This window comes from Sturnira hondurensis, unplaced genomic scaffold, assembly GCF_014824575.4.
Source record: "Sturnira hondurensis isolate 20B ecotype Veracruz unplaced genomic scaffold, ASM1482457v3 Scaffold0014615, whole genome shotgun sequence".
NCBI classification, from domain to species: Eukaryota; Metazoa; Chordata; class Mammalia; order Chiroptera; family Phyllostomidae; genus Sturnira; species Sturnira hondurensis.
In genome coordinates, this window is record NW_028087246.1 from 336,746 (window position 1) to 362,325 (window position 25,580).

The 25,580-nt window shown below is 53.9% G+C and overlaps 1 protein-coding gene across 2 annotated transcripts in view; it reads right to left on the bottom strand.

Annotated features, from left to right (window-relative positions):
- INPP5D (inositol polyphosphate-5-phosphatase D) overlaps positions 1-25,580 on the bottom strand; it is a 106,014-nt gene that overhangs the window by 67,839 nt on the left and 12,595 nt on the right. For both annotated transcript variants that reach the window (XM_037063490.1, XM_037063492.1), the window contains exon 2: positions 24,877-24,940. In XM_037063490.1, the coding sequence (XP_036919385.1) occupies positions 24,877-24,940 (64 nt within the window). The remainder of the gene's footprint in view (positions 1-24,876; positions 24,941-25,580) is intronic.

The following is a 25,580-nucleotide window of genomic DNA, read 5'->3' on the forward strand; positions in this document are numbered from 1 at the left end:
GGGTCTTGCCTGCCACAGCCCCTCACCAGCAGCAGGTGACAAAGGAGAAAAGAATGGCACTCGGTGTGGCTCCTGCAGCTGGCCTGCCAATGGAAGGCCCACAGAGGGGTCTCCCAGGATGTCCCAGAATGATTCGAGGGACCTTGCGAAGGTGCTGCTCTCTGGTAGCCAGGCTGCAGGGTGCTGGAGCTGCCATGTCTGGTAAATGGCCTGGTGTCGCAGGTTCACGGGCTGAGGGCTGGGAGGTATGAATGGGGTGGGGAGGAGGCCTGTCCAGGGGCAGGGGACAGGGCCCTCCACCGTTCCTCAGAACTTGTTCTGAAGCAGTGACCAGTCCTGTGAATCCATCCCTCAGGACACAGACAGGTCATGGTGGCAAGAACCCAGCTCCCACTGTGTCCTGTGCAGGGGCGGGGTGGGGGGTTCCCTCTCAGGGGTATCCTGAAACGTCTCTGCTCTTCCCCTCTGGGGACCCCATGCCCCAGACGGATGAAACTGGGCCAGCTCTTCCAGGTACGTAATCTCACCTAACTTGCGTCTGACATCACTGGTGAGTGCTGTAGCCCTGCTGCACAGCTGAGGAAACTGAGTCTCAGCGACACAGTGAGATGAGCCTGGCTGGTCAGGGACTTCTCCAGAAGAGCAGAAACTCAGGGGATGTTTCTAGATAAGAAAGAGGATGTGGGTGGGGACCCAGACTTTCCAGCCAGACAGGAGGGGGGGGGTACTGGGCAGGGCAGCTGCCAGCTCGGATGGAGCCAGGAGGTTGGAGATTCTCCTGAAGACCTGGGCCCCCAGCGGCTTGTGGGGCGGTGTGAAACCTGGCATGTGGGACGCAGCCGGCCTGCCCTCCGGCAGTGGGGGTCGGTGGCGACAGCTGGCGTTTGCTGTCTGTGGGCACATCCTGTCTCTGTTGGCCTGCCCCCGGGCAGGGTCCCCAAAACCACATGTGGGGGAGCTTGAAGAGGGTAAAAGAGGACACGGGGCTCATTCAGAGCCTCACTTGTGTGCAAGGGAGCGACATGGCGGCCCTGGGAGGAGGCATGGGACTTAGAGGAAGGGAAGTGGGAACTGCCAAGCCTGCCCAGCGCCCCGCCCACCCGCTGTCACCAGGGGCCATCTGTGCCCTGAGCCCCCTGCTGGCTGCCCACGGGGCGCTTTCCATCCAGGTCTAGTGGGGCTGGCACCGGGGGGGTGGGTTCTGTCTTACACTCTGCCAGCAGATTGGGGTCTCGCACCAGCCGTGTCCTGCCCCAGCCCCCACTTCTGGAAACTCAGTTCTTCAGCTTCTTGCTTGTCTGTTTTGGGCAGACTTCCCAGGATGGCTTGGCGTGGGCTTCACACTCATTTCTAAATCCATATCCTTCCCCGATTCTCAGAACTGAAGCCCCTTCCTTGCCCCACTTTGTCCCCAGCAGCCCAGCCGGCTGCACTTGTGACACCAGGCCAGCTCCCATAGGCTTGTTCGCTTTATCACCTGTCAGCAGAGATCCCTGGAGATGCTGAGCTGGTGAATCCCCAAATCTCTGCCTTTCAGTCCCCAATACCTGTGAGGTAGGAGTGAGTCCTGAGCTTTCTTTCCGCAAAGACTGAGAAGTTTACGAAGGGCTTTGAACCTCTGACATCAAAGGAGCTGCAGGCTGGAGGCTGGGAGACTCACACCTCGGGCTGGTACTGAAATGACAGGCTGAGAGGCTTGTCTGAGGTTGCTGGGGGTGTCACACCATCACTGCCAGGGGCCAGGGCATGACCATGGCTGGCTGCCAGCCTGTGGTTTTGGTGTTTAGACGGTGGAACCCTCACCTGGGGACCTCAAACCCACGGTGAAGACCCTGGGAGGGGATGGAGGCTTTGTGAGGGGTCCCAGCTGACAGCTGGAATGGGTGCAGCATACTCAGCAGCAGTGAGTCTGTCAGCTGACTACAGAAAAGGTTCCTGCGCTTTCTCCAAGAGCAGGCGCGCACAGAAGCCCAGAGAGGGGGCTGTGGCCGTGTGGGTCCGCCCTGCTCGAGGCCACACCCTCGTCGTGGCACCTTGTGACATCCTGCCCTCAAGTGTGAAGAATTCACATCTTTGTTCCCCGATTCACGTTGTGTGTTCTCACGGCTTGAGCGTGAGACTTGCTTTGACCAATGCAATGTGGGTGAAAGTGCCAGTGCCAAACTCCTGGCTTAGTGGGCATTGCGGTTCCTGCTCGCCCCTCCTGGGCCCCTGTGACCTGCCCCAAGACGCTCTGGCCCTTCAGTGCAGTTGAGAGTAAAGGCATGAGGAGCAGACCTGGACCTGATGGAGGCCTGGGGTCCAGGAGAGCCCAGCCCAGATCAGCCAGCTGCAGCTGACCGGCGGGCCCAGGAGAAGAAAATGAACATTTGTTGTAAACTACTGAGACTTTCATGTGCTTGTTACACAGCAAACACTGACAAACACAAATCTCAAGGGAAGAAGGGACTTTTCCTGAGTCCTCCTGTGCTGAACTTCATGACATGATTATCTCCATCCACGACCGAGCAAGCTGAAGCTTCGAGATTAGGCAACTTGTCCAGCGCCCTATGGCTTGTTCTATCACCAGGACTTGCCACAAAGGACAAAGCTGCAAGTCCCGTGTCCTCCCTCCCAGCGTGCCTGCTCTCTGGTCTCGTAGAGGCCGCCCTTCTTCTATCTCTTCCTCTGCGTGGGCCTGCAGCTTCCTCTGGGCCCTGTTGTCTTTCTGACAAGCCCGAACCCCATTGTGGCCCCCGAAGATCCTGTTCCCGTGGCACCCTCCACTCCCTGGCCCTGCCTGTCAAAGCTGAGACCTGGGACTCGGCCTTCTGCACCTGAGCAGGGCTGGAGGAAACCAGAGCCAGGCTCACTGAGCCAGCAGGCACCCCCCACACAGTTACTGGTACTAACCTCCCATGACGTGCCGCAGCTGGGGCTCGGCCTCGGGCACTCAGTAGGGACCCACACAGACCCAGGCCTTGCCCACAGCCTAGCAGAGAAACAAGGCATGAGACCATAAACAGTGAAGTAAAGAATTACACGGTGCAGACGCCGCGTGGGGAAGACAAGGCCTTGGAGGTTATTGTCCCAGGGACTTCACCTGGTAGGTCAGGGGATTATTCGTCAAAGAGGCAATAGTTCAACTGAGATGCAAGGGAAGGTGGCAGTTGGGCAAACAAAGAGTGAGGGCAATATCTCAGCAGGCAGAGGGAGCGGCTGATACAAAGCGTGGGTGTTAATGTAAGTGTGTGGTTACAGTTAGGTCCTTATATGGGACGCTGCCGGTGTCACGCCCAGTTCCTCTAGACGGCTCTACTGCCCTGCGGTGCTGGTCCTGCCTCTTCCGGGAGCCCCGTGCTTTGCTGCTGAGGGCTTTCGACCTGTAACCCAGGGTGACTCCCTTGGGCACTGGAGCAACCCCATTCACAAGGAGAGCCAGGAGAAACTGGAGAGTTCTGGGTCCAGCCCGGTAGCCCACTCGTGCCTGGAGTGTAGGTGCAAAAACCCAGCTCTTTGCTTCGATGCGGGACAAATCCTAAGGTACAGTCCACACTACAGGGCTCCTTGGAGGATCAGGCTGGCTCTGAGATTTCATCCAAAAAGGCACGTTTGCTCAACCTCTCCCCATCCTTATTCTGAGCCCCTCTCTGTCTGACTGATTCTCCCGGAAACCTCTCTTCAGTGAATTACTGGTACCCGAGTCCAGGGTCTGCTTCCGGAAGGACTTGACCTCTGATGTTCAATTCCCAAATCAACCCTTTTGCTTGTACATCTCAAGTTTCCCTTCACGGCTGTCCTAAGGATTTACCTGCAGGCCCCGAAACCAGGCCCTTCACCAATAGCAAAGAATCCAGAACCCCCATTTTACAGAGAAATTGATCAGATTTGATCAGGCTTGAAGTCCTTAGCTCCCTCTACCTCTCCCTCCCCAAACAGGGCGCACAGGAGGCACTACCACCTGACCCCTCTCCGTCCCTCCCCTGCCCCTGCCCCCTGCCCCGGGCTCAGCACACACCCTGCCTCAACTTCTGCACACACCAGTTCATAGCCCTACCTGATAGCTGGGCCTCTGGCCCAGTGAGTCCCTGAGCCCGTGAGAGGGGATAACAGAATCCCCAAATGAGCCTGGATACACACAAAACCTGCATTTGGGTGACAACGAGCATCATGTATTTCCCTACCTGTTGAGAATGAACGGATGAAAAGACGAATGTTTTCTGAGTATGCAAACAACCTGACCAAAGTTTCAGTTGGTTCTCTCATTTCACAAATAAGAAAACTGAGGCTCAGAAGGCTGAGGCCTTGCCCTGGATGGGGCAGCAGCAGGATTCCGGGGCCTTCACTGTCAGTTCTGTGCCCCTGGACTCTGAGGGAGGCCGCCCTCCAACTTCTCCGCTTGTGTTCTGGCACCCGAGTACGAGGCAAGCGCCTGCTTCGAACTCCATCCAAAGGACCTTATTTAGTAATGGATTTTATATACTTAAAAGCCTTCTCTCCTTCCACTCCTCCCTTAATGTCTGCGTTTGACAAAGAATTCCAGGAGTGCAGACCAGTGTATTCATTCTGCTGAGCAATCAGACACAATTTATCCTTATGACCCAGGAATTTGCCCCCTGGGCATGTGCCTCGTTGGGCCTTCTACATGGATGGCTATCACAGATTCGTGGTGGCAGAGGTCTGGAGGGAGGCTGGGTGCCCATGACTGCACAGTGGACAGGTAATACAGTGGACAGGTGCAGTGTGCTCAAGGTGTACTGGGTGTTACACAGCAGCCAGAAAAAAAAGACTTGAAGTGTATGCAGCCACATGGAAGGATCTTTAAAAGAGCCTTTGATGCAGAAAGTAGAAAACAGAATGAAAGCCATGAAATCACTTAAGTGAATTAAAATGCAGGCACAAAAAATAATAATAAGCATTTTAAAAGAACATATTCAGATAAAAAGACACCGCTCAACCGGTTTCCTGTACAGCTATGCAAGTGCGCTGCGGGTCAGAGGTGTTAAACCCGTTTGTAAAGACCTGGCTTTGTAGGGAGAAGGCATTGTGGTTTTGCTCATGTGGCCCAATCGCAGAAGATGGGTTCTTCACTTTGTTCTGACCTGTCTGAGTTGACCTGAATTACCCAAATCTTCAGTGTCTCGGTTTCTTCCTTGGTCAAGAGTGGAAGAAAGACTGGGCAAGGGGAAGTAACATTTAGTTGGAAAGCAGCGCCGTCCATAAATATGAGCATAAAACCTGAAGTCTGGCATGAGCGGAGCAGGCAGGGTATGAGACGCTAGGGAGAGGTGGGGACTGTGGCGCACTGGAGAAATGTCCCTTTAAAGGGGTCAGCTCCCGCTTAGCTCCAGTTTTATCCCCATGGGATAACGTAGGCCTAGAATTGTCATAATTTCAGAATATTCAAAGGAAGGTAAAAGACCAGATTATCAGATAACGTCTCAGATTTTTTGGTGTTTGCAACTAACTTTTTAAAAGCCCATGTGAGCTACAAATTCAAATCTTAGCTCCACCACCAAAGAGCTGTGTGACCTGGAGTACGGTATTTGACGCTCTCAGGCTAAGCCAATTTCCTTGTCCCTGAACGCAGATTCTAAGACCAGCTCCGCCCAGAGGTTAAATGAACTGATTCGAGTCCAGGGCATGACTCTTAGTCAGGAAGTCACTGTCATCACAGAGCTCCTGCGGTGTGTTGAATATGCTAATGTATTATCGACATTAAAGACATTGATGCTCAGAGGAGTGGAAAAGTAGGTAGAAGAGTTAGGAATGAAAAAAAATCCTCTTGAAATGTGATGATAAAAGGAATGGGAAAAATGGAACTGAAACAATTTACAAGGAAGGGTTTGGGGATTTAAAGGCCTCTAGGTCAAACAGAAGTGATTGTTAATCTGCCTGACTGCTAATGAGCCACCAGAGTCTCTAATAAAGACACTGACAGTCCCCGCGGCACGCAGATCCCCACCCTGCCACCCAGGGCAGCAGCACGTGTGAGTCTATAACACGCAGGCCCGTGGGACCTGCTGCTGCTGCTGGCTCATGCCAGCTTCTGCCAACCTGTCCTGACCCCAAACCCAACCTTTCCGGAACACCAAGGGCCGGTTCTTAAATGTGGCCGCCATGGCAGGGCCATGGTGGGGCCATGGCGGGGCTGTGGCAGGGGTATTTACACCGCAGAAAGTGGCAACCACAGCACATCAGGCCTGTTCTCTTCCCGAGGGAACTGGTCGTCAAAACACGCACCACCCGGGCAAAATCGTCCCTCCAGTTCCTGCGGGCCTGCTCCTGTCCCCACGCCTTTCTCTCTGCGTGGCCCTGGTCTCTAGAAGCAACACTGGTCAGGAAAAAATTCCATCGATGCAAGATGGTTAATGATTCATTGTGGAGAGTGTGCAGAGGGTTGCTGTTCAGTTAGGAAAAACACTTTTTCATGAAGAGATAACAAAATCCTAGATCGAAATGGGAAGCTTCCAGCCTGCCTGCGTGGGCAGGTGGCATTGTTTAAGACTATGAGAAGCTGAAAAGGGACGATAGCCAAGTGTTCTGGTTGGCAAGATGGTGTGACAAAGTCGAGTGGCCCAGCTCCCCAGCAGGGCTCCCCCTCGACCTCCAGGGGAGAGAGGTGCAGGTCAGGGTATCAGTGGTGGCCAGGTGGCTTCTGGTAAACACGTGCCCTGCAGAGGAACTGAGAGTCACCATTTGCAGGCTCCTGCTGCTTGGAGGAAGTGATAAAGGTGCTGCTCTCATGGGACCGAAACCCTGGACAGCAAAGGGGAACGCCTACGCCTCCTCTAAGGGTCCCTGTTTCGGCCCCCAGGAGGATGAGAAGTCTGGGTGAGGGAGCTCAGCCAGGGGGTGCTCACGACTGGGCAGAGAGCAGAGAGGGAGGGGGCCGGCCGGCTGAGGGTGCCAGGGAAGCTGTGGTTTTCACAATGGGTATGCAGGTTCTTGTGCAGTTTACAGTTTAGGGGGCAGCGTGCCCAGCCCAGGCAGGATTCTAGATCAGGGTTACTGAGTGTGGTTTGTAAGATGTGCCGAAGTGAATAACCATCCTAGGAACAAACAGGAATTCACTAGGCACAGACCAAATCAGGTGAACCTGTTTGTTTTTTTTTAATTTTATTTACATAGTAGAAGGTCAATGTATGTTTGCTAAGCCTGGTGAAACAGATCATTTGTGGCACATGATTGAAATTACAGCTCAGTTGCCTATAGAGGCCAGGCAGCTGATATAAACCAGTGAAATGAGATGTGAGTGAGGCAGTAGGGGGAGGTGGGGACTGTGGCACATGGAAGACAAATGCCTCATTGAAATAAGGAGGCTTCCACTCAACTCTGTCACATCACCAAGGGGTCATATAGGTTACCAGATGTTCAACTTTCTCTAGGGCAGCTGAAAATTCAGAACATTATTTAAAATTTCTGAATTTTAAGAAATGCTTTTAACTGGTTCATAACTTTTAAAAAACATATGTCAGGCAAACAGAACACCAAATCCAACTCAGGGGGTACATGTTTGTGATCTTTTTTATAAAACACAAAGATTTCAATAATGCGTTTTTGTGAAATTCACTGTCTGTGAATATCACAGGCGTTTCTGTGATTTTTGCTGGGGACCACGTGGCTGAACATGGGCTGGGATGAGAACGCCTCAGGCCAGCCTGGATGTAGGTTTCTGGAGTGGATGGGTTCCCTCCTCACATCTGTGACTCAGCTTAGGATCCAAGAGGCGGGCTCAGCCATGTGCGGCTGCCACAAGCAGGGGTCATCTCAGAGACGCTGGGCAACAGGCAGAGAGGCAAAGTGAAATAGCTCAACGGCCTGGAGCAGCGGGTCAGCTCGGAGAGAAGGCGCTGTCCCCGGCTCTCCGCGGCCCAGCCACCCGGCACGTGGCCCAGCCACCCGGCACGTGGCCCAGCCACCCTGCACGCAGTCCCAGGGGGGGCGCTGTTTAGTCCATGCGCGCCTCCTGGCGCACTCATCTCACTCCTTTTTTTGGCTGTGCATCCGCCTCGCAGAGCAGAAGCCTCCTCAGCATCAGAAACCAGGCAAGAAGCGCCAGCACCATGGGCCCATCACAGCGCCATGGGGCCAGCCACTGCGGAACAAACCAACAAAAACAACCCCCTCTCCCCAAATCAGTCGCGTTGAGAAGAAACAAAGGTATCATTATTTGCAGACCACAAGGTCATTTACCTAGAGAAGCCAGAATACATTAAAAAAAAAACAACAATGAAAACTAGTGAGATAACTCAGAAAGACAGATAAGAGCACCTTCCAAAACCATGACTTTCCTAGACACCAACACAAGGCAATTAGAAAACGTGGTGAATTCTGTTTGCTAAAAGTACTACACACCTAGGAACAGGGCAGATGCAAGAATTATATGGGGCGCTGGCTGGGCGACTCAGTTGGTTAGAGCGCTGTCCTGGTACGCCAAGGTTGCAGGTTCGATCCCTGGTCAGGGCACATACATAAATAAGTGAACAACAAATCAATGTCTCTCTCTCTCTCTCTTTGTCTCCACCCGCTTCTCTCTTTAAAAATCAACAAAAATTTAAAAACAATATGAAGAAAATTTAAGACATACAAAAGAATGCCTCAATAAATTGAGAGCAATGCCATATTCTCCAACACTATGGGGCTCAATACTACAAGGATATGAGTGGTCTTCTAATTAATCTATAAAGTCCATGTAATTACATAACAATTCTACTGTGGCCCTGACCGGTGCGGCTCAGTGGGTTGGCTGTCATCCCACAAAGCGAAAGGTCACTGTTTTGATTCCCAGTCAGAGTACACGCCTGGGTTGTGGGGTCGATACCCGGTCGGAGTGGGCGTGAGGGAGCAGCCAACGGATGTTTCTCTCCCTCTTTATTCCTCCCTTCCCCTCTCTCTAAAAATAAATAAATAAAATCTCAAAAAAGATTCCAACTGTAACTTTTAGGGCACTACTTTACAAACTGATTAGAAAATTCACCTGGAAGAGAGAACATGGAAACCACCAAGGAATAAAGAGAATAAACAGGGTCAGGTCTGTGGGGCGGGAGCAGACTCAGGGACGCCCCAGGAAAGCAACAGGACGGAACTGGGGCCAGGTAGGGTCTCCGGTCAGTGGAACAGGACATGTCCAAAATCAGACTGGGACTGTGTGGGGGTCTAGCATGCGGTATGACGGCATCTTGAGTCAATAGGAAAAGGATGGGCTGTTTAATGTGGAATATACGGCATGACTAGGAAAAAGGATATTTTCCCTGGATAAATGATATTGAGATGAGTGACTCACAAAACCCAGAATCCACAAATAAAAACATTTGACTATAGAAAAGTTGTAAACTTCCACATGTCAAATGAACCATAAACAAATCTTAAAAGTGACAGACTGGGAGAAAATATTTATAGCATAAATAACCAAAAAATTAATGTGCCATAACATATGAAGAGCTTTTTTTTTAAGAAAAAAATCTGATTTTTAAAAGGGGAAACCAACTGACAAAGAATGTAAGGAGGCAATTCACAGGTAAAGAAACACCAGTGGCTGCCCTTGGCTGGTGTAGCTCAGTGGATTGAGCGCGGGCCTGCGAACCACACAATCGCGGTTCGATTCCCAGTCAGGGCACATGCCTGGGTTGCAGGCCAGTTCCCAGCACAGGACTCATGAGAAGCAACCATACATTGATATTTCTCTCCTTCCCTTCCCCTCTAAAGATAAATAAATAAAATATTAAAAGAAAAGAAACACCAGTAGGGCCAATGCATATGTGACAACACGCTCAGCCCCATTTCTACTGAGGGGGGATGTGGCGTAAAGTGCTGGGCCCCTGCATTTTGCCCCGTTAGATGAAAATCACGCCGATCACATCAGTAAGGAGCCGGTGTGGGGACCCCGTGGGTGTTGAGGGACACCAGGCGGGTGACCAGTCGTTGGAGGGCCTTGGGCGAGGGGGCGGCGGAACAGCCTCTGCAGTAGTCACCTGCATCCCTGCAGCCTCGTAACAGGTCGTCTGGGAGGCAGCAGAGGCGCGCACGAACCTTGCTTATCATAGTGACAAGGGGGCAAGGAGGGAAAAGTGTCTACATGTCCCCCCGGAGGATGGTGATGGCTTGTGTGACAGTCAAGCACCAAGTTAAAATGTGACTGTTAAACATCTACAGTTCACCATATTCTGTTGTGTATTCGAAAAGTCGCTAAAAGAGTAGGTTTGAAGAGTTCTTGTCACAAAACACGGGTGACTGTAGGGTGCAGGATGTTCACCAGACTTACTGTTCTGATCAGTTTGCCACAGATCCATACAGCAAATCCCCACCTTGTACACGTGACCCCAGTGCGGTATGTGTCAATTACATCTCAATTAAAAACTAGAATAAGATGGCCTGCCCGCCCATCCAGGAAAGCACAGAGGAACGTGACCTCACTTGGGGAGACCTGAAAGACAGGTCGCCGTGGGAAGAGAGGAAGTTGCAGGGAACTATGTCCAGCTCATCTCGTTTACGCTTTAAAATAAGCATATTGGTACAGGCTCCCATCTCTGTGTACATGCACAAGAAATGGAGATTTGCCCCGGGGAGGAGGGGGGTGTGGGCTGCCGGGGCAGGAGGGCAGGCTCTCACTTTCTACTCTCTGTGCTCCTGGGTTGTGTGAACGCATATTGAAAAAGCAGATTCATCTCTCACTTTGGTTGAAAAGCCAAAAATAAAAGAGGAAAACGAGAGAGAAAGTAAACAGGCGAGACTGCAGCCAGCAGAGCTGCTGTGCCCGGGAAGGTCACTCTGCCCCGCAGCGAGCACCCCAGCTGGCCTGCCTGGGTGGGGGGGGGAGCCAGTCATATGGTTGTCCTGCCCACCCCCCAACCAGGGCTTTAAATAACAACACATTTTTAAAAAACAGACAAAAAAGAAATCACCCCCAACACCCAGTCTTTGCCTCGGGGGATTTAAATTTAACACATATGCTTTTCCCCGAGGGGCATGGGGAATAAAATATAATTTTTTACAAAACTGATTTTAAGTTATTATGCTATGGGTATGGCCTTTTATTCTGGAGAGACGAAGATAAGCAGGAAGCACTGGATGCGTGGAGCCCTCACTTTAAAGTGGTCGCTTTGATGCTGTGAATTCGGCCTCCACCAAAAACCGTCCCAATGTGAGCTAGGCTCCCTGTCGTCCACAGAGTCCAGACTCACAGCCCTGCACCCCAGCCCTTTCCAAACGGGGTCAAAGGCACATTCCCAATCTTGTCTGCTGGGGCTCCCGGCTGGGACCTCAGACTACAGCAATCTTACCCCTGCAACGTCGGAATGATCTCATTTCCTGCTATAATAATTCTTAAAGAAAGACAAGGGGTGAAACGTGAAACAGAAAGTTATTGTATAAGTTATAGCTCAGCCATGCTTTAAAAAAATTCCAATGGTCGAGAAAGAGTGTGCATTGGAAAGCAGAAGCGGCCCCCCCCCCCCCCCCCCCCAGTAATGCCCCCTCTCGCCCCACAGTTACCGGCTTCTCAGACGTCCTCCCATCACTCCGAGGCCTGGGCAACCTTGTGTCCATACTTGCCCCTAACAAACAAACCCCCACACTGGGGCTACAATGTCATCCCACCGCTTCGCCCGTTTTTTAATGCAGTGCTTATTTTGGTGGACATGCATTTATTTCTTCATTTTTGTGTTCAGTTACGGTTGACATCCAATATCCCTTGGTCTCGGTTTCAGGCGTGCGGCGCCGAGGTTAGACAATCACACACTTCACAGAGTGTTCTCCGCATGACAACTTTTCCTCCCAAACTCGGAGATGTTTCCAGCTTATGACACGCAGCTTCGCCCTGATTTTCTCCACAGTTGCTGCGGCTTCCACTGGCCGGACTGCAGTTGAGGTAACAGTTTCCTATTAATCATGTTTAGGTTTCTCATTGGTTCTGGCTGGTCCCTGTTTGAAGGACAGCCACAGTGAATGCACCCGTACAGATGATCTCAGCCCATGTGACTGCTGGACACATTCTGGGGGGGGACACACAGCTCAGGGCCCAGGTGCTACAGATGTTCGTGGATATGGGCAGTTTGCTCTCTGGAGCCGTGGCCCCCATTGGGGCTCCCTCCCTCCTCGCTGAGACTCACTGCCTCTCGCCCCACCTCCACGTGGTCTTCAGACTTGAACGAGCACACAGATCACTGGAAGGTCTCGTGTGTGTGCTGATTCTGAATCAGTGCGTCTGGGGCCAGATTCTCTGCGTACCTGACGGGCGCCCCCGCCGGCCGTGGGCCACATTCTGCGTCCCGAGACCCCCGAGCAACGCCATGCAGCAGAAAAATGATAGGAGCTTCATATGTGAGTGAAAATGTTCTAGGAGCCACATTTTTAAAAGTTTTCAAAAGTCAGGTGAAATTAATTTGATGAATATATTTTATTTAATCCAATAGATCTGAAATGTTAGGATTTTAATCTGCAATAAAAAATGAAGCTGTATTATCATCTTTATTCTTTTTCCTCCTCCTCTTCTTCTGGACCAATCGGTGCGTTTCTTGCACTTGGCACACCTGAGGTCACACTCGCTGTGCTCCAAGTGCTCAGTGGCCGAAGGGACCAGCAGCTGCCGCCTCGCCCAGCTCTGCTAGGGCACGCGGCCTGAAGTCACCACGGGACTGACGGTGGAGGAAGCTCTGGGAGGCCTAGGACTCCGGGCCATGATGCTATTGTTAATATTATTACTACTATCTGTTTCTAGGCAACGTTCCCAATAAGGTTTCTTCACATTAAAAAAGTTGAGATCCAACTGCCACATAATATTACATCGGCTTCAGGTGTACAACCTAATGATTTGATAGTTATGTACAATGGGACAATCAGGACAATCACCACCGTAAGTATAATTGACATCCATCACCACGCTGTCACACGCTATCTTTTCTTGTGATGAGAACGTGTAAAACCTACTCCGTCCACAGCTTTCAGAGACACAACACAGTATTGTTAATGACAGTCATCAGGCCACACGCCATACCCCGGGACAATTTCTTTCATGGCTGGAGGTTCGACTCTGTGGGCCACCTTCACCCACTGGACTCTGAAAGGGAACCACACTGAACGAGACTGCTGTAGTCTGAGGGTTCAATCGCACTGAACACTTTGCCCACTGGACTCTGAAGGGGACACTTGAAATCGTGTCCAGTTTGCGCTAGCTGACCGGCACACTGCTGTATTTGCCAAGTTTTGGCAAGTCTTTTCTGCCCCAGATATCAGGGGACGTTGACATGCGAAGACGCCTCGGCAAGCACTCAAGTGCTTAACATGAAGTCTTCCAGACTATTTTTAAGATGATGAAAACCTCTCCAGTTCTAAAGTTAAATGCACGCTGACAAGATCCTGAGAAGTGAGGCATGTTTCGGCAGCGGTGGGTGGAGGGTTCAGTTCTGTTTTGTATTTTCGATGTGAACTTCCTCACCTTTACTGACTACTTTCCTGAGAGAAAGTGCAGAAATGACAAAGGTTGGTCTGCAGTCATCCTTAATATATTTTTTAAGAAAGAAAGACAAGGTAGCCAGGAGAGGGGTTCGGCGGGTCAAGCCGGGCTGTGTACAGAGCCGGACCTCGGCTGCGCTCAGGTCAGGAGTCTGTTTCCCCATTTCTCTCAGGGCTTGCTATTCGGTCTTTCTGCTTCTTCCTGTGTAACTATTTTCATCACAGGTCGAAATTTGTTCCCGGGCAGGCAGGAATGCACCCTTTCAGGTGCAAAGCAGGGGGCGGGGCTGAGGGATGCGGAGGGGTGGGTGCAGGGAGGGGGCGGGGAGACTTCCTTGGGTAATTGGGGGCCAGAGTCAGTCATGCCGTAGCCTGGCCCAACCCGGACTGAAGAGGAGGTGGCGGGGAGGGTGCTGCTGTGAGCCTCTAAACCCTCCTCCCCCTCCAATACTCAGCATTTGCTTTCTGAAAGAGCCATGTCCCTAAGCTGATGAACGAACTAGAAACAGGCAGACTGACAGCTGGCAGAGGGGAGGGGAGGGGAGGGGAGGGGAGGGGGGACGGGGAGGGGAGGGGAGGAGAGGGGAGGGGAGGGGGACTGGATGAAAGACGGGGAAGAGATCAGCCAAAGAACATTACAACATGAAAAACCTAATGAGTAAAATAAATAAAAGAGCCATTTCCCTCTGACACATGCAAGGAGGGAAGCGCGTCTTCTCTGCTGTTTCCATTTCTCCTTTTCTCTCTCCCCAGACAAAGGCAATAGCGGTGCCTTCCCTCCCAGATCGGACCCGCAGACGGTGCTGACCGCCGCGCAGGCGCCCCCACGCCCAAGGCCTGCAGTGATCAGCTCTCGGAAGCCCACACAGGCCCCGCGGTGCTGGAACAGGAGCCGCCTCCATGCCCCTCCTGCAGAAGCCTGCAGGGGTATTTTTATCCTTAATTACATATCCCCATGATGCCTTCCAGGAGCTTGCTTCTTTTCTTTCCTTGAAACTCCCGAGGTCGTCTGGCAGACACAGAAGTGACAGCTGGCAGACAAGCTCTGAGTCCCCCCCTGGGGAAAGCAGCCTGGGGGGCGGGGTAAGGAAGCCTGGGGCGGCCCCCTGATGATGAACAGTGCAGCTCGCCCCCAAACTCTCCCGCTGCCCTCACTTCACCCCAGCCCCATCCCCACTGCAGTCACTGTGCCCGACACTGCCACCCTGGACAGCCCCACTCCTAAGCCTTGGCTGGTGTCACTGTTTGAGAAGGAGTCACAGCATCTTGGAGCAACAAGGCGTTTGGAGGGCTCCAGTCCATTGCCCTCTATTCAGAGGCAAAGAAATGGAGGCCTTTCCCCCCCACTCACATTACAAATCTACCTCATCATTCTGCCATTTAGCCAATGTTTATTGAGCACCTACTGTGTCCCAGGTGCTCTTGTAGAAGATGCAGATACAGTGGTGAGCAAAGCTGACAAGGTCTTAGCTCCCTGGGGTCTTACATGCCCACAGTGGAGACAGACGGCAAAGGACTGAGTTGGTAAATAACAAGGGTTGCCATGGCTGGCAGAGCAATGACCCGCCTCAAGGATCGTTGTAACCTGGTCCCCAGAAGTTTTCTACACGGTTACAAGGAGTGGGGGAACCGAGGTGTGGAGGAAATTACAGGTGCTAATGTACTGACCTTAGATGGGGAGAGCATCCTATGTAGGGGGCCCACTCTAACCCCGAGGGTCCCTTGCAAGGCAGGGAGGGAGGTGGGAGAGTCAGGCCTAGGAGACGGCCTGGTGAGAAGCTCTGACCACCATGGCTTTGAAGATGGAGACAGGGGTACTGCAGGAGCCAAGGAGTGCAGGTGGCCCCTAGACCACGGAAATGGCAAGAAAACAAATTTGTCCTGAGCCTCCAGAAAGGATCACAGTGCTGCCAACGCCTGATTTAACCAGGGAGACCTACTGGGGATTTTCGAGCCCCAGAATTGTAAGATGATATATTTGTGGTGTTTTTATTTTTTTAATTTTTAAAAGATTTTATATATTTATTTTTAGAGAGAGGGGAAGGGAGGAAGAAAAAGGGAGAGAAACATTGGTGTACGAGGGAAACATCAATCCGTTGCCTCTCACTGGACTGGGGACTGAACCCACAACCCAGGCATGTGCCCTGACCAGGAATCAAACAGACAACCTTCTGCCTTGCAGTAGAATGTCCAACCATCTGAGCTACACTGCTCAGGGCTATGTGGTTTTTAAATCACTATATGTATGGTCATTTGCTACAGGGGCAATAGGAAACTAAATATCATTGCAGACAGTGTTAATGGCTATGAAGAAAAATAAATAGGCATATAATGGTGAATGACTATGGGGTGGGGCGGGGCAGGGCAGGGCATGATTTTCGACAGGGAGACCTGGGAGTAACGTCAGGGAAGTCAGCCATGGTGATCTGGGGGTCAGAGCCCTCGGCAGAGGTCAGAGCAAGTGCAAAAGATCCTGGGGCAGGGGGCAGTTTCAAGTTCATGGGGATAACTATCTCGTCAATGCCTCCTCAGGAAGAGAGAGCCATCCTACTGTCTGGTTCCCCTGGCAGCCAATGGCCTTTCTTGCAGATTTCTGAGTAACCCTTAAATCAACTTGTTTGAACGTCTGGTGTCCCCCCTTAAAGCCTGGGACTGTGTCCTCATGTTCTGTCCTTGTCCCAGTATGAGGGGCTAAGACCTCTTCTTAGAGTCTTTAAGAGTGTACATTTTTCAGGGGTATTGGATTTTATTAAGATACTGTTATTTATTTACTTATTTATTTTTAGAACAAGGAGAAGGGAGGGAGGAGCGGGAGGGAAACCTTGATCTACCGCCTCCCGTTACTGCCTCAACCTTGGATCACGCCTGCAAGCCAGGCACGTGCCCTGACCAGGAGTCAACCCGGCGACCTTCCACTTTGCAAATAGCGCCCAAACCACTGAGGCACACTGGGCAGGCTGAGACACTGGATTTTAGAAAACATATTTCTTTATTTCAGGATTTCAGAACCTTTTCTCCCAAGTCACTTATGACTGAGAGACAGGCAGACCCTCAGATGGGCTGTCAGCCTCCCAGGGAACTGCCAGGATTAAAGGGACTTTGGGAACACCCCGCTCTCTTACGGTGAATCTCTTTGTATAAATGAACAACTGATCGCCTCTCCTTCAAGCTCTACAGATCTGGGGCTCAGGGGATAATGGTGATAATTGCTTGTCTTTGGTGTCCCCACTGAATGTCCCTCAGGGCAAGGACTATGTCTACGAGGTTGATGATCGCACCACCAGTGCCCAGCTGATGTTTGCTGAGTGACTGGACAGGTGGCGGTGGCAACCTCTGAACTAAGTCGTGCCGACCCGCAGGGAGCGTGGCCAGTAGACACAGCAATGACCCTGGCTGGACTTGGTTTAAGAGTAGGGCCATCGCAGCCTCATTCATGGAGGCTAACGGCCCAAAGGCTGTACAGCCCACAGCTGAGCCCACCCTTCTGTGGCCAGGGAAGCAAAGGCCAGCAGCCAAACGTGACAGCAGCATCAGACTCAATGTGGCATTCACCGTCTATCCAGGGGACCCTGGCTGCTGGGCACCTCGATGACCAAGCCAAGAAGGGGAATTGTCTTCTGACCCTTAAGCCACAGCATGGCTGGTCAAATGACATCTGTAGTTGGTCACCGACTAGTTGTATGAACCCAGCAAACAATGTGATCCCATCCGAGCCCGAGCTTCCTTGTATTTAAAGTGGGAAGAATGACAACGCCTCCCTCACAGGACTCAAAGCGTGTGGAGCCAGGGTCTGGCTGCTGATAGGGTTCAGTCCGTGAGCGCAGTGAAGAGAAGGGATGAGGAGGTGGGCTCGAGGTCTGGGGCCCTCCCTCAGGCCCCTCGCACCCTCAAGGTCTCTCTCAGGACTGTCTGCTGGGACCCTGGGCACCAGCCTTCCCCAGCCCTTCAGAGTTGGGGGGTGTGGGCCCCACGAGCAGGCACACGCGTCAACTGTGAAGCAGCTCTTCACTGAGCCACGTGGCAGGCACGCGTCACATTGACCACCGCTTTGGTCCCGGATACCTCCCGACGTGAGGACTGCCGCTGTCCTGACGTTTCGGAGGGGAGAGGAGTCCCTGAAAATGTTGCTGCAGGAACGTGTGACACACGCTGGGGAGCAGCGGACATCCTCGCGGCGGGGGGTGAAAAGGCAAGGCCTCTCCGGCCGGGAGCAAAGCCCGCACGGAAGGCAGCAGACGCAGGGCCAGTCACAGAGGGCGACGGGCCGGCCCCAGAGGAAACAGGCAGCGTCGGGACTGAAGCCCACCGTGGCGGGAGTGACGGCAAAACCGAGACTGTGGGCGGGAGCACCGGGCAAGGGACGCAGAGGAAATTGACCAAAGCGTGAGAAGTGAGCGCGACGAGCCCACAGACACGGCGGACACGGGAGGCCCGGTGAGAGCGCAAACTGCGACAAAGGAGAGCAAGCCGTGATTTTGAGCGAAACACACAACATTTTCTACTGGGCTGGCCGACATGTCTGTTACTTTTTTTCTGTAAAACAAGGCACATTTTTCATTTTCACGAGCAATTTTACTGATTTGGCTACTTTGAGTGTGTCAGTGGTCTCTCGCTATCGGCTTCCGGTGGGGAGAGGCTGGGGGGCAGGGGGAGGGGCTGCTAAACATCTTCCAACGCATGAGGCAGCCTCACAGCACAGAACTATTTGGCCAAAATGTCAGTGGTACCAAGAAACTTTTGCAAACCGCTTTTGACCATTTGATGGGTCGTAGCACCTTCTCCATACACTGCACAAATCTTTTTTTTTTGCGTTTTAGTTACATTTTTACTCTTCATGAAATAACAAGGCACGACACACCAAAAATGTTGAGTATCTTCCATCTTCAATGTTAAAATGGCTGCACAAAAATCTACCAATACTTTTTTAAATGCACGCTGATAAGACAGCTGTCACAATACAATCGAACAAAATTGTTCTGAATGAAGTTAAAGGCAACCAAGCACCAATAGAGCCATCATATGGAAAAAAAACCACAATGGACTTTTTACCCAACCCAATAACTTCTTACGGGGCAGCAGAATTAAATCATTCAGTAAATATTTGTTGAGTGCCCACCATATACCCAGAATCACCTGGGACAGGAAGTAAACACTAGTGTTCAGTATGTAAAGTCGGGTGGTTAAGGATGAATCCCCATGGGATAGCCCAAACCTTTGCACATTAGGATATTTTGAACTGCAGGTAAGAGAAAACTCCAATTCAGCTACTTGAACAGAAAAGGAATCCCTCACAAACCGGAAGTCGGAGGCAGCGCTGTGACCAGGCTGGCTCATTCTGTTCGGTTAATTCAGTGGCATCGTTGAGGACACAGGTTCATTCCGTCTTCCTGCTCTTCCCTCTGCCTGTTGGCCTCAGTCTCCAGCTACCCACCCTCCTGACTGCAAGATGGTGGCAGCAGCCCCAGCGAGCTCATCCTGGGGCAGCTTCCAAAGATGGAAAAGGGACCATTTCATCTAAGACCAATAGACCTTTACCCGGGGTCCCGCAAAATTTCCCCTGCACATCTCACAGATTACAGTTGCCTCCTCCCCCGCCCCCCCTGCCTAAACCCGCCAACCACTGCTGGTGCAGACGCCGGACAAGATCTGCTTTGGGCAACAGAGAGGAAATGGGCCCAGGTCCTGGGGCCAGGTGGACCAGGGACGAGATGACCGAGGGGAGAGGAGAAAGTAAAGACAGCCATTGGGAGGCGGAGGTGGCACCTGGGGACCAGAAGGAGACGTACACGCAGACAGAGGGAAGGAAAGCCTTCTGAGCCGAAGAAAGACCCAAGTTTGCAAAGCAAACAGGCTGAACACCTTCCAGGAATGGCAGGTGCAAAAAAGAACCCCCCTCTCTGGCCCCCCTGCTTCACAGCAGAAAAGGGAAAAAAACAGTTCCCTATCACAGAAGCGGCACCAGCCCGGCGCTGGCGCTTCCACCTGGGGTTGTTCACGTCCCTCCAGTCCTCGAGGCAGTGGAACGACACCTGGGTGGAGTTCTGATGGACAACCTGGTTCCCAAGGAGCTTATCTCCCCCCAATGCCCTTTTGAATCTGAAGGCAACTGGAAGCCGTTTGGAGATACCCAGAAGCTTGGACAACACACCTGTCTGTGGTCTACAGCAGGCCACAGGATAAAATATAATAAAATAAAAAAAAAATGCAGACCCTGGAAATGGCGGTCATGGCATAAGGGACAGCTGGGCTACCAGGGACCCCCTCCAGGCCCATTGCCCTCGCCACGCCCTGGAGCACCGCATGGCCACCCTGGCCCTGCGTGCTGTCTGTCGCCTGAGCCTTTCCCGCCCCCTCTTGTGCAATGTCAGGAAGTGTGTCTTAGCACCACATCCTTCACCCGGCGGCTCAGACGGGGCCCGTGCCTCCCTCGGTGACCACTCTGAACAACAGCAACTGCATGCTCTTCCTGAGCTTCACGACAATGGCTGAGCCGTTGATCCACCCGGACACTTGTGACGACGGAGCGGCTTGTAGAAAGTCATTTTCTCATCTTTCTCTGAAAGCCACATTGCCCAGAACTACATAACAGCTGCCGTGAGGGGCCAGGAACCGAGTCACGAGTGGCTCAGCCCAGCGGCTGGCACTGCGGGGCGGGTTTCTAAGCTGGGGAGGAGGGGAGGGATGCTGAAAGCGTCACCCCCCTCCCCCCCCCCCGCCCCTGCTCCCTAAGCCTCCACTTGCAGTACAGCCTGTGTGGGGTCCTGTCTTCACTTCAGCGGTCAGAGCCCTGGACTCCATGTCAACCAGGAGAAAAGACAGGAAGTTCACAANAGCCCAGCGGCTGGCACTGCGGGGCGGGTTTCTAAGCTGGGGAGGAGGGGAGGGAAGCTGAAAGCGTCACCCCCGCCCCTGCTCCCTAAGCCTCCACTTGCAGTACAGCCTGTGTGGGGTCCTGTCTTCACTTCAGCGGTCAGAGCCCTGGACTCCATGTCAACCAGGAGAAAAGACAGGAAGTTCACAACGAATATCAACGTGGCTGGGGACTGCGGCTGGGTTTTATTTTCTGCTGCTTTATTCTTCTCGGTAGGAAGGATGTCAGGGAAAAAAAAAACAGGGTGGAAGGGTGGTAGGATAGAGCCTCGGTCATTTGGGGGCCCCGTGTCTCAAAGGGCCCACTCGCTTGGACTGAGACACTGGGTTTGGGGCGGCCAGTTCCAGGATTGATCTGAAGGCCGCTTCACTGGTCTGAAGGGAGCCCCGAGGCCTCCCTTCCATCACCCTCAAGCTGGCCCATCAGGACTGCAAGCTGGTCCTCAGTCTCCCAGGGGAGAAGGTCATTTTAACGGGCAGCAGGAGCGCGGCAGCTTATTCTGGACTCAGCACTCCTACGTGGGGTCACGTCCCTGTTCCAAGTCAGGGAAGGAGTCGGGGTTCTACAAGAAACCGTCTCCAGGCCTTCAGGCCTGGTGGACCTGCCTTTCTGGCCTCGCCCAGCCCTCGGAGCACTGCCACCCCTGAGGATCGGCTGCTCACGTCCAGTCTAGACCTCCAGTCTAGAAGGTTCTCCAGGTCTGAGGATCGCAGCCGCTGCCGAACAACAACTTAACAATGCCGCATGCTGCCGAGGCCGCTGAGACACAGAAATGCGCAGCACAGGTGCACAGGAGCATGAGGGCCACAGAGTCTGCCACCCCAGGCGCAGCCTAGAACCCTCCAGAACACCGCCTGCCTCCCTTCCCCCGCCCCGCCTCCCCCTTCTCTGCGGTCTCCTCACCCTGCACCTCTTTCCATCTCTGCTGTCAACACTGCCCCCGACCCTCATCCACTCCACTCCTCCCTCGTCTCCCTTCACTTTGTCTCCCTGACTTTTCTCTTGCCTCTTCTCTCCTTTTCACTTTTCCTCGTTCTTTCCCTCTTCCCTCTCCGTTGTCTCTCTCCCTCTCTCTCCATCCCAGGTTCCTCCATTGCCCTTCCCCCTCACCTATGCACGCAGCAGACCTGATGTACATGGGTTAGCAGACGTGATGGTTCATTTGACGCCTGCTCCTTGTCACAATCAAGACAGCCCTGGCGGTGACAGCGGCCATGCATGCTGACTGGCCACCTGTGCTGGGTCCTTCACACGGCTCAGGGAGGCATGTGGGTGACTGCCATTATTCAGCAGAGCTGTGTCCTCGCCCAAGGCCACACAGCTGGCAACACCTGGAACTGCACCAGCTGGGTGAGGAGGGGTCTGCCTCGGTTCCGGGTCCCTCACCAGCTTACCACACGTCCAATACCCCCGTGATCGAGTGTCACCTTCACCGTGGGAAGGACAAGGGTCCCCCTGGAGAGGCTACTTGCCCTGCCTCCCTGCGTTCCTGGGGCAGAGTGCGCCCTTCCCCAGGGGGCCCAACACCCAGCCAGGTACGGACACCCCCGCGGGGAGGCCTGTGGTGGGCTCCACCTTCTGCAGGCCTCAGCTCCATCCATCCTTAAAACAGGGCTTGCCTGAAGTTAGTTTACAGCTTCCCAACCCATCTCTGATTTTTTGTAGATCTGCAAAGGTGGAGTGAGAAAAAGTCACCCAGTGTCAGGACCCTCCTCTTCCTGCCTGAAATGGGGGAAGCCCCTTGTGTGCAGGGCACTCTGCAAGGCAGGAGGATACAGGATGCGGAGGCTCTCGGCCCTCGCCAGAGGGGAAGCCCCCGTGAGAAGCGCGGAGGGAATTAACATAAGAAAGCGACAAAAGCCTCGGGTGCTTCACTTGGCAGCGGTTCAGGCCGAGCTGGGTTCTTATCTGGGGAGCCTCGTTTTCTTTGGTGGTCCTCACAGACTCAGATGTGAGGAATGAGTTATTTAGAAACTGGCTGAGCTCAGAAAATGGTCGGAGGTTTTGTCTACACAAGAAAAGAGGAACTGGGGGCGAAGTCTCCAGCGGCCCTGGCGAAGCGCGGTCAGGCCCTCGCCTCCCTGTGCACCTGCTTCCATCTGCTTCAGGGAGCAACCCACTCTCACTACTCCAGTGAGACGCTGAATCTTTACCGAGAGGTGTGTCTCAGGGAGGACCCTTCCTCGGGCCCTTCCTAAGGCCCCACAGCTCCCTGTCCCTGGTCACTCAGTGTCGGCCACCACGGCGGTCACAGACCCAGAGCTGGGGTGAGGGCAGACATGTCCCACGGGGCCACAGCTCTTGCAGGGAACCTGCCTGCCTGCCACCCTGGCTGAGTGTGGGCCTCAGGGAACAGCACTCTGTACCCACACAGCTCGACCCCCAGGTCCAGGGGGTGGGCGGCACCTGCTTTGAGACAGCTGGTTTGTACGTAGACCTATGGCCTCCACGTGGCCCACGCAGAAAAAGCCGTTGGGGGTTTGCCAACCAGCTTCCCTCTTGGGACTAGGAACCGAGAAGTGAGAAGGGAGAGGAGGAGACGCACAGAGCAGGGCTGAGCGGTGGCACCTGCCCCGAGCCCTCCTGGTCCCCAGTCCCGGGTCCCGGGTCCCGGGCCTTCTCTCCACTTGCCCTGTGCATTTCCTCCACAAAGGCCGCCCACCCCTTCCATGAGTTAGCCAAAGGGAGTCTCTGTTCTCTGCGATCCCCCCGTAACTCGGGGATACCCCTGCTTCTGCAGCTGCTGCAGGACTGGCTGCGACTCCCAGGAACACACGATGTGTGGACGTAAGAGGAGACAGACGGTAGACGCGGTCTAACATTCACAAGCCCCGGGGTGCAAACTCTATACAGGCAGCTGCAAAGTCATGTCTTTTCCAGCTTAAGGCCAAGTTGTACTTCAAGTCTGCTTCGCTTTGAAGGAATAGAACAAACCACAGGGGAAAAAGATCAAACACATCGACCAACTTTCAACTTGAGAGAGTTTAGACTCCTTTCAGCAAAGCCCCTGTCAAGGATGCCACTCCAAGAAAGCCCACGCAGTCATAGACATGGAAGATAGCGTGGAGGCCGTCGGGGCCCACGGCCTGCCCCACGTAGTGCCCCCACCCCCGCCCCAGCAGCCACGTCCCTGGCAGGGTGAGGAGCCCACTGAGAGACCCCCGTTTGAGGGGTGAGCAGCCACAACACACTTGAAAGGACAGACGTGCACCTGGTGTGCCAACGCTTGTTTCTGGTGACCAGACCGAGACATGCGGATGCCCAGACTGGCCGAGGACACTGACAGGGACACGCTTCAGACACTGGAGCGGCTGCCTGGATGGGAGGCACAGAGAAGCCAGAAGCAGTGCTCAGCCCGACCTGGACCTGGTGGAGCGATCCCACTGGAGCCCACACTCGCACCTCCCGTGGGAGCCGTGCAGCACACAGCCCCAGTCCCCAGGACACACCTGGGTTGGCTCAAGCGACCCTCCTGGACTTAATCTCTGTCCCAAGAGGCTCACTGAGTCAAGTGGTCCCTTCGAGGCCCAGATCTAGTCTCCCAGAGGGACTCTGTGCAACAGAGCTTCTCCCTCGTCACACATCTCCAGTGCCCTGGGCCCCGGGGACCTGCCCGCTGTCCTGCCCCTGAGTTCGGCTCCATTTGCACCACTGCCTCTTAGTTCTGCACAAAACGCATCACCTTCTTCACACTCAGAACTGGGGACAGTGTCCCCTCCACCCCCACTTTTTTTTCAACTAACCCCATGGGCCCCCGTTGCTGCTCCTCCATGACGCGGTGTCCCCACCTTGGGCTCGCCTGGCTGCTCTGGTCGCCGCGTGGGTGCCTGTCTCCACAGCCCAGCGATCTGCATGTGCCCCCTCTGCCCCCACTGAGAGTGCCACCCCCTCCCTCTGCCCAACCCCCTGCTCCCCTAACACAGCTGATAAAAATAGTTCCCCTGGCTGCCACGTCACTCAGCTGTCATGCACTGTGGTCACACAAAGCCCTGGTGCTTGTCACACTGCTGGGCGTAGGGTGGTCTCCCCGACTTGGAGTGGCGCAGCTGGCTTTTCCCTAACGTCGTTTAACAGCGGGTTCTCCGCATGTGCCCTCCATGTGGTGTGACAAACAGGTCTGTACCAACGGAAAGGTCCTATCTCGGGCTCACCGGGCAGCCATCTGGCCCCTTGGAAAGTCCGGTCTGCTCTCCCGCAAGTTCCCCTCCTTCTCTCCTTCCGGGTCCACTGACCCTCACCCCTTTCCGCCACTGAAGGAAACGACCGACTTGCCACAGTGGCTCCCCTTCCCCCGTCTCTGGGTCCTTCACCACGGCCTCTCCCCCACACCCACGAACCCAAACGACGTTCGCTCTACCTGCTCCACCAGGTCCCAGAGCCGGGGCACTTGGCAGCGACAGCTTCCCTGCTGAGCCCCCCCCACCAGGAGCCTCTAGAAGAGAGACAGGCTCAGCCGGGCCTTCCTGTCGAGGCTATGTTGGGGGCCTGCATCACCTGTCCTCTTCCCCTTTGTCACTGTCTCCGCCACCACGGGCTCCCACCGGGCGAGGTCAGGAGGAGCCCTAAAGCCTTACCTGGACAGTGAATTTGTCCTCTTCATTGGGCAGGATCCGGTAGGTGTAAACGCAGTTCCGATACCTGGAACAGAATAAAGATGTTGTCAGAATCACACAGGAACATTTTTCAGGTAACCCAAGTGGCAGTTCCCGACACGGTTCTGGGAGTCGGAGCATGAAGTCTCTGGACTTTGGAGCCAGCTGTGCCGAGGGGGAGATGCATCCTGACATCTGGGGGTCCAGGCCCAAGGCTCAGTGGGTTCCCCTGCCACCTCTCAGCACACAGGAGCTCCAGGGAAAGGCAGCAGGGTCTCCCAGGCGGGACTGACCTTGGCGTTTGAAGGCCCTGTGGTCTGAGCTAAACAGTTGGCCTGCAGGGAAGACTTCCTCCACCTCTGAGCCTGTGCGCTGGCCAGAGAACAGAGCCCAAAGGGGGGGCTTCGAATAGAAACAAGGCTCCTTGCTCAGTGAGGCTGACCAAGGTGGGGACAAGCAGAAGGGTGTCAGGCACAGCCCCAGAGAGGGGCCACTCCTGCCAAGGAGAGGCTCACTCGGCTCTGCTGGACCGCCTCCCTGCGGCTGAGTCTCCCTCATGCCCTGTGACCTCCTCCCCAGACACTTGGCCCCACAGTTCATTCTCCCCCAGGTCGGCCCCCAACCTGCCAGGGGCCTGGGTTTTCCCCAGCAGCTGGAGAGCGAGCCGCAGGCTGGCTTCTCCCAGG